The sequence below is a fragment of the Sebastes umbrosus genome, chromosome 15 (assembly GCF_015220745.1).
Source record: "Sebastes umbrosus isolate fSebUmb1 chromosome 15, fSebUmb1.pri, whole genome shotgun sequence".
Lineage (NCBI taxonomy): Eukaryota > Metazoa > Chordata > Actinopteri > Perciformes > Sebastidae > Sebastes > Sebastes umbrosus.
The window spans coordinates 14,415,177-14,430,285 of NC_051283.1; the positions used below are offsets into that span (position 1 = coordinate 14,415,177).

Below are 15,109 nucleotides of genomic sequence, written 5' to 3' on the forward strand. Positions count from 1 at the left end.
CTCGGATCAATAAAGTTACTATCTATCTATCCTACCATCAATGCTGGTTATTCAAAGAGGGGTAGCTATGCTCATAAAACAGTGACACACAAGAATGAGACAGGCTGTTTTATCTTCTTTCTTTTTTTTTAAAATCAGAAATACAATGTCTGCAATAGCATTCAAATTCCCTAAGCAAAAATCATACTATCAGCAGTCAGCAATCACCATGCAATCAAAAACATTTTTGCCCAAAAAAACACAAAACAGAAAAGAAAACTCTTGGTCAAACCAGAAAATTAAATACAAATGTGTGAGGGACTAGGAAAAAAAAGAAATTTCATGAGTTACACTATTACTTTATGCGCTTTTCTTCATTTAACTCACTCACTCTGCTGACGGTGTGTCCATGAATAAGATGGTAACTTTTATTAAATACTTATTTCACCTCTCAGATAATCTCAAATATATAAAAAGCAACATCCAAACGACATTCAAATCTATTAAATAGAGTTGGTGATTGTATTTTTTCTTCTTTTTTTTTTCCAGAAATGGGATGGTGAAGGTCCATTTAGGGCCATTTTAATAATGAGTGCATTTAAGTTACCCTAAAAAGTTTTCTTTTTAAACTATTTAGCCAAAATCTATAACATAAACTAAGGCGTGAGGTAGAATGTAATCTTGCCAAAACGCTTAAGTATTTGAAATTAAAGGGTTAAGCAAAATTGTGCTTGAAACAAATTATTAAAAATGACTGTAAACCATAAGATGGTAGCCTCTTAGAAACATTTTTGTTATGATAATGTGCATCTGTGGATCATGTGCACACACAATAACCAAAACACTTATCCAATGCAAATTAAGGCCTTGTCAGTTTAATCATTGGTATATTGTATGTCATCAAGACATAAGGAAAACAACATTTCAGTACAAACCTCTACTGAACAGTACATGCCCTCAAATATAGGAAACAAATCTGTAAACTTTAGATAGGCAATGTCCCAATATTCTCACCACTTTGAGATAAACTTACCATTATGAAAAAAAAGATACTGCCCTCGACAGTCTCATGATGCATATAAGCATTTCATTTACCTCAGAAACTTTAATAAATACAATCTTCAACCTCTTCTTCATACTGAATAGGTATACATTGAGAGGCAAGATTACATGGAAACAAACAAACAAACAGAATCCTCCTCTGAAATCTCTATCCAGTAAGTGTCACACTGCTGGCCATGTTGACTTTAGACATGGTTGTCTATGTTTGTTTGTAAAAAGACCCAATGACTTTAATGTTAACAGGCACAAAGAGAGGCTGGTGGCATCGCCAGCAGCTTAGCTGATCCCTTAAACTGCCCCGGGTGCCTTGTCCATCTTCAATAAGCAAAACATGTCCAGTGTGTAAGCTACATTTTTTCCCCATGAGAAATTATATTTACAGAAAGTTTTTTTTTATTTATCTATGATCTGAGTTTCTTTTGTTTTTGCAGCTTTTGCCGATTTAGGCTCCCAACAGCGGTGAATCCACACACACTTTTGCAAAAGAGGAGATCCCAAAACCAGAGTCAGGCAAGTAAGTTCAGAAATATCCAAAAACCTAAAAGCTCAAGTATCAACTGGCAATACCGCATCATTGCTTTTTCTCCTTCTTCCTCTTGTCTGTTTTGCTGCCTGTTGATGTGGTGACAGCAGGCCGCCTTATAGGCTGAACTACGACCCTCCCATTAGCCCCGCACTGCAGGGTGAATCTTTCTGGGTTCAGGGGATGTCCTGTATCATCCCTCAGCCGGGCCAGGACGTCTCTGGTCAGCTGCTTTATCTGCTGACCCACAGCACCCATTGTCTTGGCTGTGAGCTGCTTCTCCCTCAGCAGCCTGCCTCTCTGAGCATGCAGCCTCTCCACCTCCTCCTGCAGCCCCGTGATGGCATCTAGTTTGCGCTTCCGGCAGTTTTGCGCCGCCAGTTTGTTCTTTCCCCGCCTGCGGATATCCCTCAGGAGGGTCACCTGTTCAGGGGAGAAGCCGTGACCGTCGAGGACCTCCAGGAACTCCTCCACGGGCATGTTGACGATCTGCAAGACGGAGAACGGGATGCACATGGTGCGGGCGCGCATCTCATCGCGACTCAGCTCCCGGTCTTCAAACTTTGGCCCGTCGTCGTCTTCATCGCTGAGAGGTTCCTCTTTGATGCCTTTGTGAGGAAGTGTTACTGATGGCGGGCTGAAGAGAGCAGGAGATGAGTAGCTGTGGTCATGCCACACGCTCTCACTCAGATCAATGGGTGACCACGTTGTGTTGTAGTCCATGATGCCTTTAGAGGGGACTGAGTCCACCTCACTGCTGTAGCCTGTAGCTCCACACTCGTCCTCACAGTATGAGCTGGATGACGACGACATCTCAGATGAGCCTGGATGAGTGAGGAGTTCATTATTGTATTAGTATGTGCGACAAACAATTTCTTGGCTTCACAAAATATATTAAATATTAAGAGATTTTGAACTAACCTGGTGAGACTGGACCTCCGGAGCTGCTCTCCAAGGAGAGACCAGAGTCTGAGTCCAAGTCCTCAAGCACCTGTGGGTCTATGCTCTCCAGAGAGCCCATCAGCTGGGTGTCCAGGCCTTCCAAACCTAGCTGATTGATCTGGTCAAACACGGCCTCGTCAAGACAGCCACCCAGTGCGCTATGCGATGACACATTTCCAGCTAAATTACATACTGAAGCAAACGGGAGAGCAGCCAGGCCCACCGCCATCCCTGGTGATGCGTCAGAGTGCGAGGAGCCTGTGGATTCCATTCGGAAGAGGGTTCTTTGTTGTTGGGCGACTGGCCTGGACTCAACTCTTTCAGACGCCACACCAAACACTCCAGCGCTGGTCACCATGGCATCATGCAAACTGACATCCTGGCTGATGGCGCTGGTGATGTCTGTGTCGAGGCCTGTCAGGCGCTCAGTAACAAGGGAGTCCAAGTCCTGCACATGAGACATACATTTTAGCTGAATTTGAATTTAAAAAAAAACCTCCACAACATGTAGATCATCACAGGATGCTAAAACTCTCCATCGTAACGTACTGATTTGTCCTAGATTATGCATCTGAATTACTGTTTGCAAATTGGTATTACGCTTCATGTAAAATAAATTTCCAGGAGTCTAATGAACATGACCGGAGAACTTACATCAAGGTCAGTAACAGACAGAGAGAGTAAATTGCTCCAATGCTGTTCGATATCAATGGTGGGAGGATGGTGGCGTGCTGGATCGGACAGTGCAGTGATGCCTTCAAGCAGACTCTGAAATAGGCAAAAAGAAAATACAAAGAATACAGCACAATGTGAATTCAAGTATTTGTGCCAGAGTTTAAAATCATATCACAGTATATGTTTAAAGGGCGGGTCCATCTGCATTTCTTGCTTGTTTTTTAAAAAAAATGGAAACGCTCAGTTGTTTCGCAAAAAGCAGTGACGTAGGTTACCAACTTAGGCTAATCATGAAGCTAATCAATAAGGTTATTAATAATGTGAATGCTAGCTAGGGTCAAAGTCAGCTGCGCTAAGTTTGGAAACAACTGAAACGGTTAGTTTGTATTTTTTTGAAGTGGGGTTGTATGTATACTCCCGCGTTCTGTGAAGTAAAATTACTATTTTTGTGAATGGAGTCTGGTCAGTGAGATAACAGCTACAGTTCCCTTTTGGAAGGGCTGTCTGATGGCGAGATAAAGCAGCTGTGAATGGGAGCAGTAGAAAAAAGGCATTTTAGCCACCTAAAAAAAAAATTAATATCAGTTGAAGTTTGCGCCATATTTAGAATATTTTCACCACTTTACCTTGTCATCAGATAGCCCTTTCCAACAGGGAACTGAAGCTGTTTTCAAAGCCACTAGACCAGACTCCGGTCACAAAAACATTTTACAGTCACACAGTCATTTTACAGTCACACAGTCATTTCACCTCGCAGATTACGGGAGTTGCTGGTCTATCGCATCAATCGGTTAGTTTGTTTGTGTTGGCGTGTGACTAACTGTCTGCTTCTCCAAATTTGGAGAGTGCCGACCGCTATCTAAGTTACTGTAAGTGACGTTAATATACTGACTATAAGGATGTATATAAACTGTATATGTAGCAAAGTCATCATGCAGAAAACTACATCAGGTCACGTGGGAAAACGTTTTTAGAAGGGCTTGGGCAAATAGCATTTTGACGCTAAAACATACATACTTTGACCAAAATATGAATGTTTGGATCTGAATACATAAGGAACACCACTGAGAAGTTAGAGAATGATATAAAAACCACAAAACCCCCCAAAATAATGGACCAACCCTTTAATAGAACGTATAAATACAAGACAAATACAAGAGAAAAAGGGTTGAAAATGCACAATTATACTCTTAAATCCTCTTGAGAAAGCTAGCTGTATAGATCATTAGGAAAGGGAATTGAAACACAAAGTCTTTCCCTGTGTGACAGTAATTATTGTGCTTCCACATCCCCAAGCTTACATGATGTGACCAAAACAGCACTGTCATTAGATTGGTTCTAATTTGAGTGATGAAATCACGTGGGAACATGAATTTCTGGTTAAAAATAGCACCATGTAATTTTTAACACTGACTGTAGATGTTATGCAAGCATGACACAAATGTATTGTGAATGCCAAACCCTGTGGTGCATACTCTTAAAAGAAAACCAGCACTGCTACATTTCAGTAAACTGGAACTCTTTAAAAACACAGATGCAATCTGCAACATTTTCAACAGTATAGAGCGACAAATGATGGTAACCGTGACAAACTAAGATCATACCTCTTGTTCCAGTGTGGAACTGTGAGCCAGCTGATTGAGTGGGGCTGGGTCTTCCTCCTCTTTAACTTTAACGTCATCCTCCTGGTAAAGCAAAGAAAGGCAGATGGAGAGAAAGGGAAGACATAATGGGGATAAGAGGATTAAGGATAGAAGAGAGGGGTAAGAGAAAAATAGTACATTTTGTTAGCCGGCACTCCAAAGACCTTAAAGACAATTACATTTCTGGTTTGGTGACCCCAATCCAGATATCGTAAACCATTGGATATCTTAAAGAACTGCTATGACAGAGAAAAGGTTTGTTTTAATAAGCGGCTGTTTGGACTATGTCTGGACTGAACACACTACATTTAACCCTAACTTCTTTCATTCGCGACACAGGTTAGAAATGCAGTAGCAGCTGTATTTGTGTATGAAAGCGGTGCTCAGGAATTTTTTAATATACTAATAGTCAGGCTAATTACAGAGATGACACAACCCTGTTAGATGTTGTAAGACACTCCTGATACACCGAGTACAGCATTAAATGTAGGTCACCAGCTGTCTGCCACAGACACAATATTCTTGATATATCCACACTGACAAAAAACTATTTTCCATGTCCGAGTGATAACAGGGATGTGGATTTGCACCCATTCCAAAAAGAGAAAGACTGCAGAGTCATTTTTTTTTACGTTAATGCTAGAGGCAGAAATATGACAGCCTGTACGTTACACCCGCCCAGTTCTGCCTGAGCTTGTCGACTTCTACTGGAGCAGCTTTTCCAGCTTCAAATGGCCCACTGAATGAACATGTAGATAGTTATTGATCATTACTTTCAAATAGCACGGCTGTAGTCCTCTCCTTTTAAAATCTTGCCCTACAAGCAGTTAATCTATTACTAATTTTACAAAAGAGTGGGTAAGGAATAAAAGATGTATCATCACGTTATTCATGTGAACAACACCCCCGGGGGGGGCAAGAGTTCAAGTATGGACCACCACTTTTGTGTAAGCAAACAGGGTGTGGGTGTAAGCCCCACTTCTCCACCTCTAAAAGGTCCACAGCTGGCGGTTGAGTCTGAAGAAATGGGATACGGTTACACAATCGGCGACATCAACTGCCCTCAGGATGTAACATAACATCCACGGTGCAGCTGTTTCTACCCTGAAAAACTGGATCACTGAAAGGGGTTGAATCTAAAGCTCTGGGTGCATTACAGTCTTACAAATATAATAGCAGTCAAAGATTACATATGGCAGTCAACAACACACTTTTTAAATTGGTTATTATTGGTATTTTCAGTGTTTTTAACAATAACAATATTGCATGGTCACCCGATACACCGGTCTTATTAGGATCTTATTTGTGAAGTTAATTCTACTGTCCTGCCTATTCAGACATGGCTTAAGTCCCATAGTGAAGGGGGACAGGTGCAGCAGACAGTAAGCCGAACACTTGTGCTGCTGTACAACTGTCTGGTTGTCTTGCTAACTGGTTACATATTGGTAAGTTACTTGATTAACTAGAATGGGTAGGTATTGTTTAAACTGCTTTACCTAATGTAACTAGGCAAGAACTTAAATCACTGAATTGCAATTTGTGAGCCAAGACAGGAAGGAGCCATTCAAAGTGAAAGTGACATGTGCACATGTCAAGAATTGCCAACGGTTATTAACAGTGTGTTGTTTCCTGGTGCACCAGGAAACATTAAATAATAATAAGTTACAAGTGGATTGGACACCCATCATTGTATAACATGGGTTAGTGCTGCTAGTTAGCTGGTGATAGCTGTTCTGTTAAGCATTGAGGAAGTTTTAAAGCTGGTTAGTTCATTACTTTAGCTGGACAGCCAAATGTGTTGGTCATATTTTATCCCTCAAAAGTTCAATCTTGAGTTGAATTTGTGCAATCTTACCGTGAGTCTAAGATAGAACACACTATTAGAATGACCACAATTATTATCACAAAAATACACGTTATTTAATCTGAATTCAAACATTAGTCCCTCTCAGATCAATATGTTGCCATTCAGACTAATGTTGTTATTGATGAGGTAATGATGTCATTGATGATGTAATTAGGTCAGCCTATCCTTGGCCTTGAAGCGACTATTTGGATTTTTCACTGTATGTCTTGTCAGTGGTTTTACAGTCAAGAATGTTCATATTGTTTAATCAGATCTATAGTTTTGAATGCACCTATATGCCTGTTCATTTATAATAACTCCTTCACATTGCTCATACTGTACTTGCACATTATCCCCTCATCCAAAAAAAATGGTGAAACAAGCGGAAGTTGCCCCCTTATAACTTTTTTATGTTGTCCCTTCCACCTGAGTAAGATTGATAACCTATATGTACTGTGTAGGCTCCTGCACAGTTAACTTCTAATGCAAGAGACACAAACTGATCCTAAGAAAAAAATAAGGAATGGAAAACCCTCTATGATATATTTTTGTGCCCCGTTTGTTTTTTAAACTTTACAATCATAAGTCATACCAGAACCACATGATGCACAAAACAAAATGATAAAGGTTACACAACATCATTGTTTTGGACGAGCTCAGCATGTCCTCCAAGATCTCAGGCATAAACTGTTTGCCTTTATCAAGGCCATATCAAAAGGGCCCCTTATAACTTTTTGAGGTTGTCCCCTCCAGCTGAGTAAAATGATAACCTATATGTACTGTGTAGGCTCCAGGAAACGTTACATAATAATAATAATAATAAGTTACAAGTGGATTGGACACCCCATCATTGTATAACATGTGATCACCCATTCACTCTGTATCTTTTATATCTCTATTATTGTTTTTATAATTGTTGTATACCTTTACCTCTCCTGTGTTTCACTCTGTTTGCTGATGTTGCTGCTTTAACACCTGAATTTCCCTCTGGGGATTAATAAAGGTCCATGTTATCTTATCTTTAGTGCTGCTAGTTAGCTGGTGATAGCTGTTCTGTTAGGCAATGAGGAAGTTTTAAAGCAAGTTAGTTAATTACTTGTTGGTCATATAGCTTAGTTAGCAGCCAACTCTATTGTTGCATTTCACACACACACACACTTGCCTCTGTAAGGTACCCGCAGGCTCCAGTGCTACAAGGCCTTGGTCCCAGTTCAGGGGTTGTTTGGCACACCTCTTGGCCACTATCAGGCAGGTGTTCACGGTCATCCGTGGCTTCATCCCCGGGGCTTTCTAACCCTGGGTTGGTGTTGGTGTTGTCAGTGTTGTTGCTGGTTGAAGGCCCTGAGTCAGCCTTGTCAGTGGCAGACACTTGGTGCACCAGCCATGCGTTCAACTGTGTTGGGAACCGTCGTGATCCGAGCGTCCTCACCTCGTCCAGCAGCCGACGACTCGCAAAGAAATAGTCCAACTCGGGACATTTTGGGTGCACAGGGTATCCGTCAAGAGTGTCTCTCAGATTGTGAAAGGGTGTCTGGGTGTAGGCTGAGCTAGGACCCAAGTCTATCTCTATCAGAGGCGAATAATAGCCGCTTAAGTAGCTGTCGATATCAACACGAACTCCTATCAAACTGAGTAAGATGGTTAACTGAATCAGGCCTTCTGAGAAGTACTTTTTCGCGATTTGCATTTTCTAAATACTTTTAGAAGCTGCAGATAATTGCAAAACACTAACCCAACTAACAGTTCCTCTTTCCCGAGTGGACAAAGAGGTGGAAAAGCCTAACAAAAGAGCACGCCTTCCACTGTCAGACAAAGAGAGGTCCGCCTGTTGTAACGATACCGGCGAAATCCTTCTACAGCTAGCTGTTAGCAGTCAGCTATCAGCTCTAATAACCGGTTAATGGGGAACCTCTTGGCGCAAACATAGCGGAGATGTTGCTCTTCATTCAATAAGTCGGCGATGGTTAACGTGTTAGGTATTAAAATCCGTGCCCAGCGTTGTTAATTAAAGAGAAAATGAAACATCTGAGGAGCTAAATGTTGTCACCGCAGCGTGCTGCTACTGAGGAAACTTCCGTTTTTGCATGGCTCATGCTGATTGGACCAGAGCGCTCACGGAAAACGATTATGATTGGACGAGAGGAATGTCAGTCGGAATTTTGACCAATGAGAGTAATGGGATTGTTTTTAACTAGTCCCCACCCACATTTTTAACAACAACACACATTGTTTACAGAAATACTAATAACAGAAACCAAACTGATTTCACTACATATCAAACATTTTTATTTGTTGCGTTCATTTCCTACATTTCCAGTAGTTCATTGATCCCAAAGGGGTTTCTCAGGAACATGCAGTTCCGGGATGTTTGTGCTACTGACCTGCATTTGTCCAATGTTTGGCCTACTGGTAAGTGGCTGAATTACAGTTTAAATTTGTTAAACTCCCTAACAAAGGGGAAAGCCAGACATTTTCTCTAAAAACATGTCAGTTTATGGAATACAATTTATGGCAATATATATAAATAATTATGTATAACAATAAATTGTATTGCAATTTATATATACATATTATATTATATTATATTATATTATATATATATATATAGATATATATACAATTTTGCATTATGGATTAAACTACTTAAAACCACAACACTATATAAAATACGTATAAATTGCTCCACCTCTACCGATTTCAACATTAAAATGCTGCTTACACTGCATCAATAATAATCCAATTATGCCCCCCACCATATTTATAACAACACACATTGTTTACAGAAATAATAATAACAGAAACCAAACTGATTTCACTTAAGAAATACTCATCAAATATTGTTATTTATGTTATTGTTCATTTCCTTTCATCCAACAGTTCATTGATCCAAAAGGGGTTTCTCAGGAACATGCAGTTCCGGGATGTTTGTGTTACTGACCTGCATTTGTCCCATGTTTGGCCTACTGGTATGTGGCTGAATTACAGTTTCAATTTGTTCAACTCCTTAACAAAGGGGACATTTTCTCTAAAAACATTTCAGTTTATGGAATACAATGCATTATGGATTAAACTATTTAAATCATTATATAAAATATTTAAAATAGCTCCACCTCTACCGATTTCAACATTAAAATGCTGCTTATACTGCATCAATAATAATCCAATTATGCCCCCCACCATATTTATAACAACACACATTGTTTACAGAAATACTAATAACAGAAACCAAACTGATTTCACTACATATCAAACATTTGTATTTGTTGCGTTCATTTCCTACATTTCCAGTACTTCATTGATCCCAAAGAGGTTTCTCAGGAACATGCAGTTCCGGGATGTTTGTGCTACTGACCTGCATTTGTCCAATGTTTGGCCTACTGGTAAGTGGCTGAATTACAGTTTAAATTTGTTAAACTCCCTAACAAAGGGGAAAGCCAGACATTTTCTCTAAAAACATGTCAGTTTATGGAATACAATTTATTGCAATATATATAAATAATTATGTATAACAATAAATTGTATTGCAATTTATATATACATATTATATTATATTATATTATATATATATATAGATATATATACAATTTTGCATTATGGATTAAACTACTTAAAACCACAACACTATATAAAATACGTATAAATTGCTCCACCTCTACCGATTTCAACATTAAAATGCTGCTTACACTGCATCAATAATAATCCAATTATGCCCCCCACCATATTTATAACAACACACATTGTTTACAGAAATAATAATAACAGAAACCAAACTGATTTCACTACATATCAAATATTTTTATTTGTTGCGTTCATTTCCTACATTTCCAGTAGTTCATTGATCCCAAAGGGGTTTCTCAGGAACATGCAGTTCCGGGATGTTTGTGCTACTGACCTGCATTTGTCCAATGTTTGGCCTACTGGTAAGTGGCTGAATTACAGTTTAAATTTGTTAAACTCCCTAACAAAGGGGAAAGCCAGACATTTTCTCTAAAAACATGTCAGTTTATAGAATACAATTTATTGCAATATATATAAATACATATATATAACAATAAATTGCATTGCAATTTATATATATATTATATCATATTATATATATTATATTATAATATGATATATTATATATATATACTATTTTGAATTATGGATTAAACTACTTAAAACCACAACACTATATAGAATACTTATAAATAGCTCCACCTCTACCGATTTCAACATTAAAATGCTGCTTACACTGCATCAATAATAATCCAATTATGCCCCCACCATATTTATAACAACACACATTGTTTACAGAAATAATAATAACAGAAACCAAACTGATTTCACTTGGGAAATACTCATCAAATATTGTTATTTATGTTATTGTTCATTTCCTTTCATCCAACAGTTCATTGATCCAAAAGGGGTTTCCCAGGAACATGCAGTTCCGGGATGTTTGTGTTACTGACCTGCATTTGTCCCATGTTTGGCCTACTGGTATGTGGCTGAATTACAGTTTCAATTTGTTCAACTCCTTAACAAAGGGGACATTTTCTCTAAAAACATTTCAGTTTATGGAATACAATGCATTATGGATTAAACTATTTAAATCATTATATAAAATATTTAAAATAGCTCCACCTCTACCGATTTCAACATTAAAATGCTGCTTATACTGCATCAATAATAATCCAATTATGCCCCCCACCATATTTATAACAACACACATTGTTTACAGAAATAATAATAACAGAAACCAAACTGATTTCACTACATATCAAATATTTTTATTTGTTGCGTTCATTTCCTACATTTCCAGTAGTTCATTGATCCCAAAGGGGTTTCTCAGGAACATGCAGTTCCGGGATGTTTGTGCTACTGACCTGCATTTGTCCAATGTTTGGCCTACTGGTAAGTGGCTGAATTACAGTTTAAATTTGTTAAACTCCCTAACAAAGGGGAAAGCCAGACATTTTCTCTAAAAACATGTCAGTTTATAGAATACAATTTATTGCAATATATATAAATACATATATATAACAATAAATTGCATTGCAATTTATATATATATTATATCATATTATATATATTATATTATAATATGATATATTATATATATATACTATTTTGAATTATGGATTAAACTACTTAAAACCACAACACTATATAAAATACTTATAAATAGCTCCACCTCTACCGATTTCAACATTAAAATGCTGCTTATACTGCATCAATAATAATCCAATTATGCCCCCACCATATTTATAACAACACACATTGTTTACAGAAATAATAATAACAGAAACCAAACTGATTTCACTTGGGAAATACTCATCAAATATTGTTATTTATGTTATTGTTCATTTCCTTTCATCCAACAGTTCATTGATCCAAAAGGGGTTTCCCAGGAACATGCAGTTCCGGGATGTTTGTGTTACTGACCTGCATTTGTCCCATGTTTGGCCTACTGGTATGTGGCTGAATTACAGTTTCAATTTGTTCAACTCCCTAACAAAGTGGACATTTTCTCTAAAAACATGTCAGTTTATGGAATACAACGCATTATGGATTAAACTATTTAAATCACTATATAAAATATTTAAAATAGCTCTATTGATTTAAAAATTAAAATGCTGCTTATACTGCATCAATAATAACAATCCAATTATAAGATAAGATAAGATAAGAGATTCCTTTATTAGTCCCGCAGTGGGGAAATGTGCAGTGTACAGCAGCAAAGGGCATAGTGCAAAAAACAAGATTCATCAGCTAACACAGTAAAAAAAAAGAGCTAAACAAAGTGTAACAAAATATGAACCAATTAAATAGAAGGAAGTATAAAAAAAAGGAGCAGTATATACAGTATTGACAATAAACAGACTATTAACAAAATTGCACAAGTGGAAAATGATATTGCACAGTATGAATTACACCTGAGTAGTACTGATAGACAGTTGGTGTACAGTAAAGTGCAGTTCTTGTCAGTTTTTTGGTGTGTATGTGGTCTACTGGGAGCAGTGCTGGTTGTGGAGTCTGACAGCTGCAGGAAGGAAGGACCTGCGATAGCGCTCCTTCACACACTTTATATAATATAACAATCAAAAAAGGTCCATTCTGCATAATGAGATACTATTAATCCATTATTCTGACAAAATGTCTACACTTGTTTGTAAAATATTGAATGCAGGATGTTATTTTATTGCTACTTTTGCTTAAGTAAAATATCAAATACTTGAAATAACTCCAGCATGGTTCATAATATTGAAAGAGAAAGAACAAAGAGGGAATTTTATCCCTCAAAAGTTCAATCTTGAGTTGAATTTGTGCAATCTTACCGTGAGTCTATAGAACACACTATTAGAATGACCACAATTATTATCACAAAAATACACGTTATATAATCTGATTTCAAACATTAGTCCCTCTCAGATCAATGTGTTGCCATTCAGACTAATGATGTTATTGATGATGTAATGAGGTCAGCTTATCCTTGGCCTTGAAGCGACCATTTGGATTTTTCAGTGTATGTCTTGTCAGTGGTTTTACGGTCAAGAATGTTCATATTGTTTAATCAGAACTATAGTTTTGAATGCACCTATGCCTGTTCATTTATAATAACTCCTTCACATTGCTCATACTGTACTTGCACATTTCCCCTCATCCCAAAAATGGTGAAACAAGCTGAAGTTGCCCCCTTATAACTTTTTGAGGTTGTCCCCTTCAGCTGAGTAAGATTGATAACCTATATGTACTGTGTAGGCTCCTGCACAGTTAACTTCTACTGCAAGAGACACAAACTGATCCTAAGATAAAATAAGGAATGGAAAGCCCTCTATGATATATTTTTGTGCCCCGCTTATACACAACATCATTGTTTTGGACGAGCTCAGTATGTCCTCCAAGATCTCAGGCATAAACTGTTTGCCTTTATCAAGGCCATATCAAAAGGGCTGATTTCATAATACCCGTGCCTTGACACACTCAGACATCCAGGGTCTTTGTCTGTCGAGAAACACACTTATGTTTACTGATATGTAGTTATCCAGGGTCTATGTAAGCTTACATACATGTGATTAGGGGCAACCTTGAGTTTAATCAAAAGAACAAAACCAGAGGACAAACAGAATTAAAAACAGACACTGGGTTCACCTTTAGAAAACATTTATTATGGAAGAAAATTGTTAAAAAGATACAGTGGGCCGTCCTGTATATCCAGTGGTGGAAGAAGAACTTGTACCCTTTACTTAAGTAAAACTAAATGTCTTGCATTCAAAACTTACTCAAATGAAAGTAAGAGGTGTTGGCAGAAAAATGCACTTAAAAATCACAAAGTAAAACTTTCACACACACACCTTCCCTCTCCACTGCCTCTGCCTCACTGGCTGCGGGGTCATACTTACTGCCTTACTGTACAATACCTGTACTATATATACTCTCACATATGTATACTACTGTCCATACTATATATATATGACCTATAGTGTTCTTGTATGCTACTGTATAGCCTATACTGTAGCATATATCTGATCTATATATTCATGTCATGCCACAGCTGTGTTTTACTATCAGCATTACTTGTAACCTGCACTATATATTTTGCCTTTTGTAAATGCTGCACATGTTCACACTCTATATGCAGTATATACATATATTCATATCCACCCCTTACTGTTTATCATAGCCTATATTATCCATTGTACATATGCACATTAAACTGCTGCTTTTTTTGCACTTCTGGTTGGATGCTAAACTGCATTTTGTTGCCTCAGGACTCTGTGCAATGATAATTTAATTTAATTGAATCTAATAAAATAGTAATACTAAAGGAAGTAGGCCTACAAATACCTACAAAATTGTAGGTAAACACTTTTAAAAACTTTCCTCACATTGTGTATATTTTGCTGTGGGCTATGATTAAACAAGACAATTTGACATTTCTGTGTCTTCATGCAGATATAAATTATAAGAGGAAACAGGAGTACAGGGCTACAGAACTCCCAGTCACTGGGCTGGACTTTGCTGAAGGCCGATGCACATGAGAGTGTCAGTGATCTGGATCACTTGCGACCCCTGCTGTCAAAGAGTGGGAACATTAAGGGATATCTATTTTTAGGTCGCTTTTTCTACTTTTCAAATGAAATAAATTACAAAAACATGACTTTTATTTGGTAGATTTCGGGTTTGCAGTTTTTTGCAAGAAAGATATGTTAATTTGTTATGTCTTTAGGTTATAGATAAGCAATTTATTTTGTTGTGTTTAACAGCTTAATATATACTACTATTACTACTAATAATAATTAATAATAAGAATAAGAAGAATAAGAATGATTGATAAAATACTGCAACTAAGACTTTTTCTGCGTAAGCTACATTTTACCGGATACGATTTGAATATAAATTGTTTTCTTATTTCTTTACTTGCTATAAAAGAAACCAAAAAAATCTATCACGCCACTG

General features: G+C 37.6%; 1 protein-coding gene across 1 annotated transcript; it reads right to left on the reverse strand.

Moving 5' to 3' along the window:
- Window positions 1-107: 107 nt before the first annotated feature.
- nfe2l3 (nuclear factor, erythroid 2-like 3) lies at window positions 108-8,747 on the reverse strand. The gene is made up of 5 exons (XM_037795270.1): window positions 7,833-8,747; window positions 4,786-4,866; window positions 3,161-3,274; window positions 2,486-2,954; window positions 108-2,388 (listed from the first exon to the last, which is right to left on the reverse strand). The coding sequence occupies exons 1-5, from the start codon at window positions 8,355-8,357 to the stop codon at window positions 1,613-1,615; spliced, it is 1,965 nt and encodes a 654-aa protein (XP_037651198.1). The 5' UTR covers window positions 8,358-8,747; the 3' UTR covers window positions 108-1,612.
- Window positions 8,748-15,109: the final 6,362 nt, after the last annotated feature.

Excerpts from the sequence above, each read along its gene's own strand:
- nfe2l3 (XM_037795270.1), bottom strand. The coding sequence starts at position 8,357 with ATGCAAATCGCGAAAAAGTACTTCTCAGAAGGCCTGATTCAGTTAACC. Across the intron at positions 4,867-7,832 it reads CCTGCGGGTACCTTACAGAG|GAGGATGACGTTAAAGTTAA; the intron begins GCAAGTGTGTGT and ends TTGCTTTACCAG. Across the intron at positions 2,955-3,160 it reads TGTCTGTTACTGACCTTGAT|GACTTGGACTCCCTTGTTAC; the intron begins GTAAGTTCTCCG and ends TCTCATGTGCAG.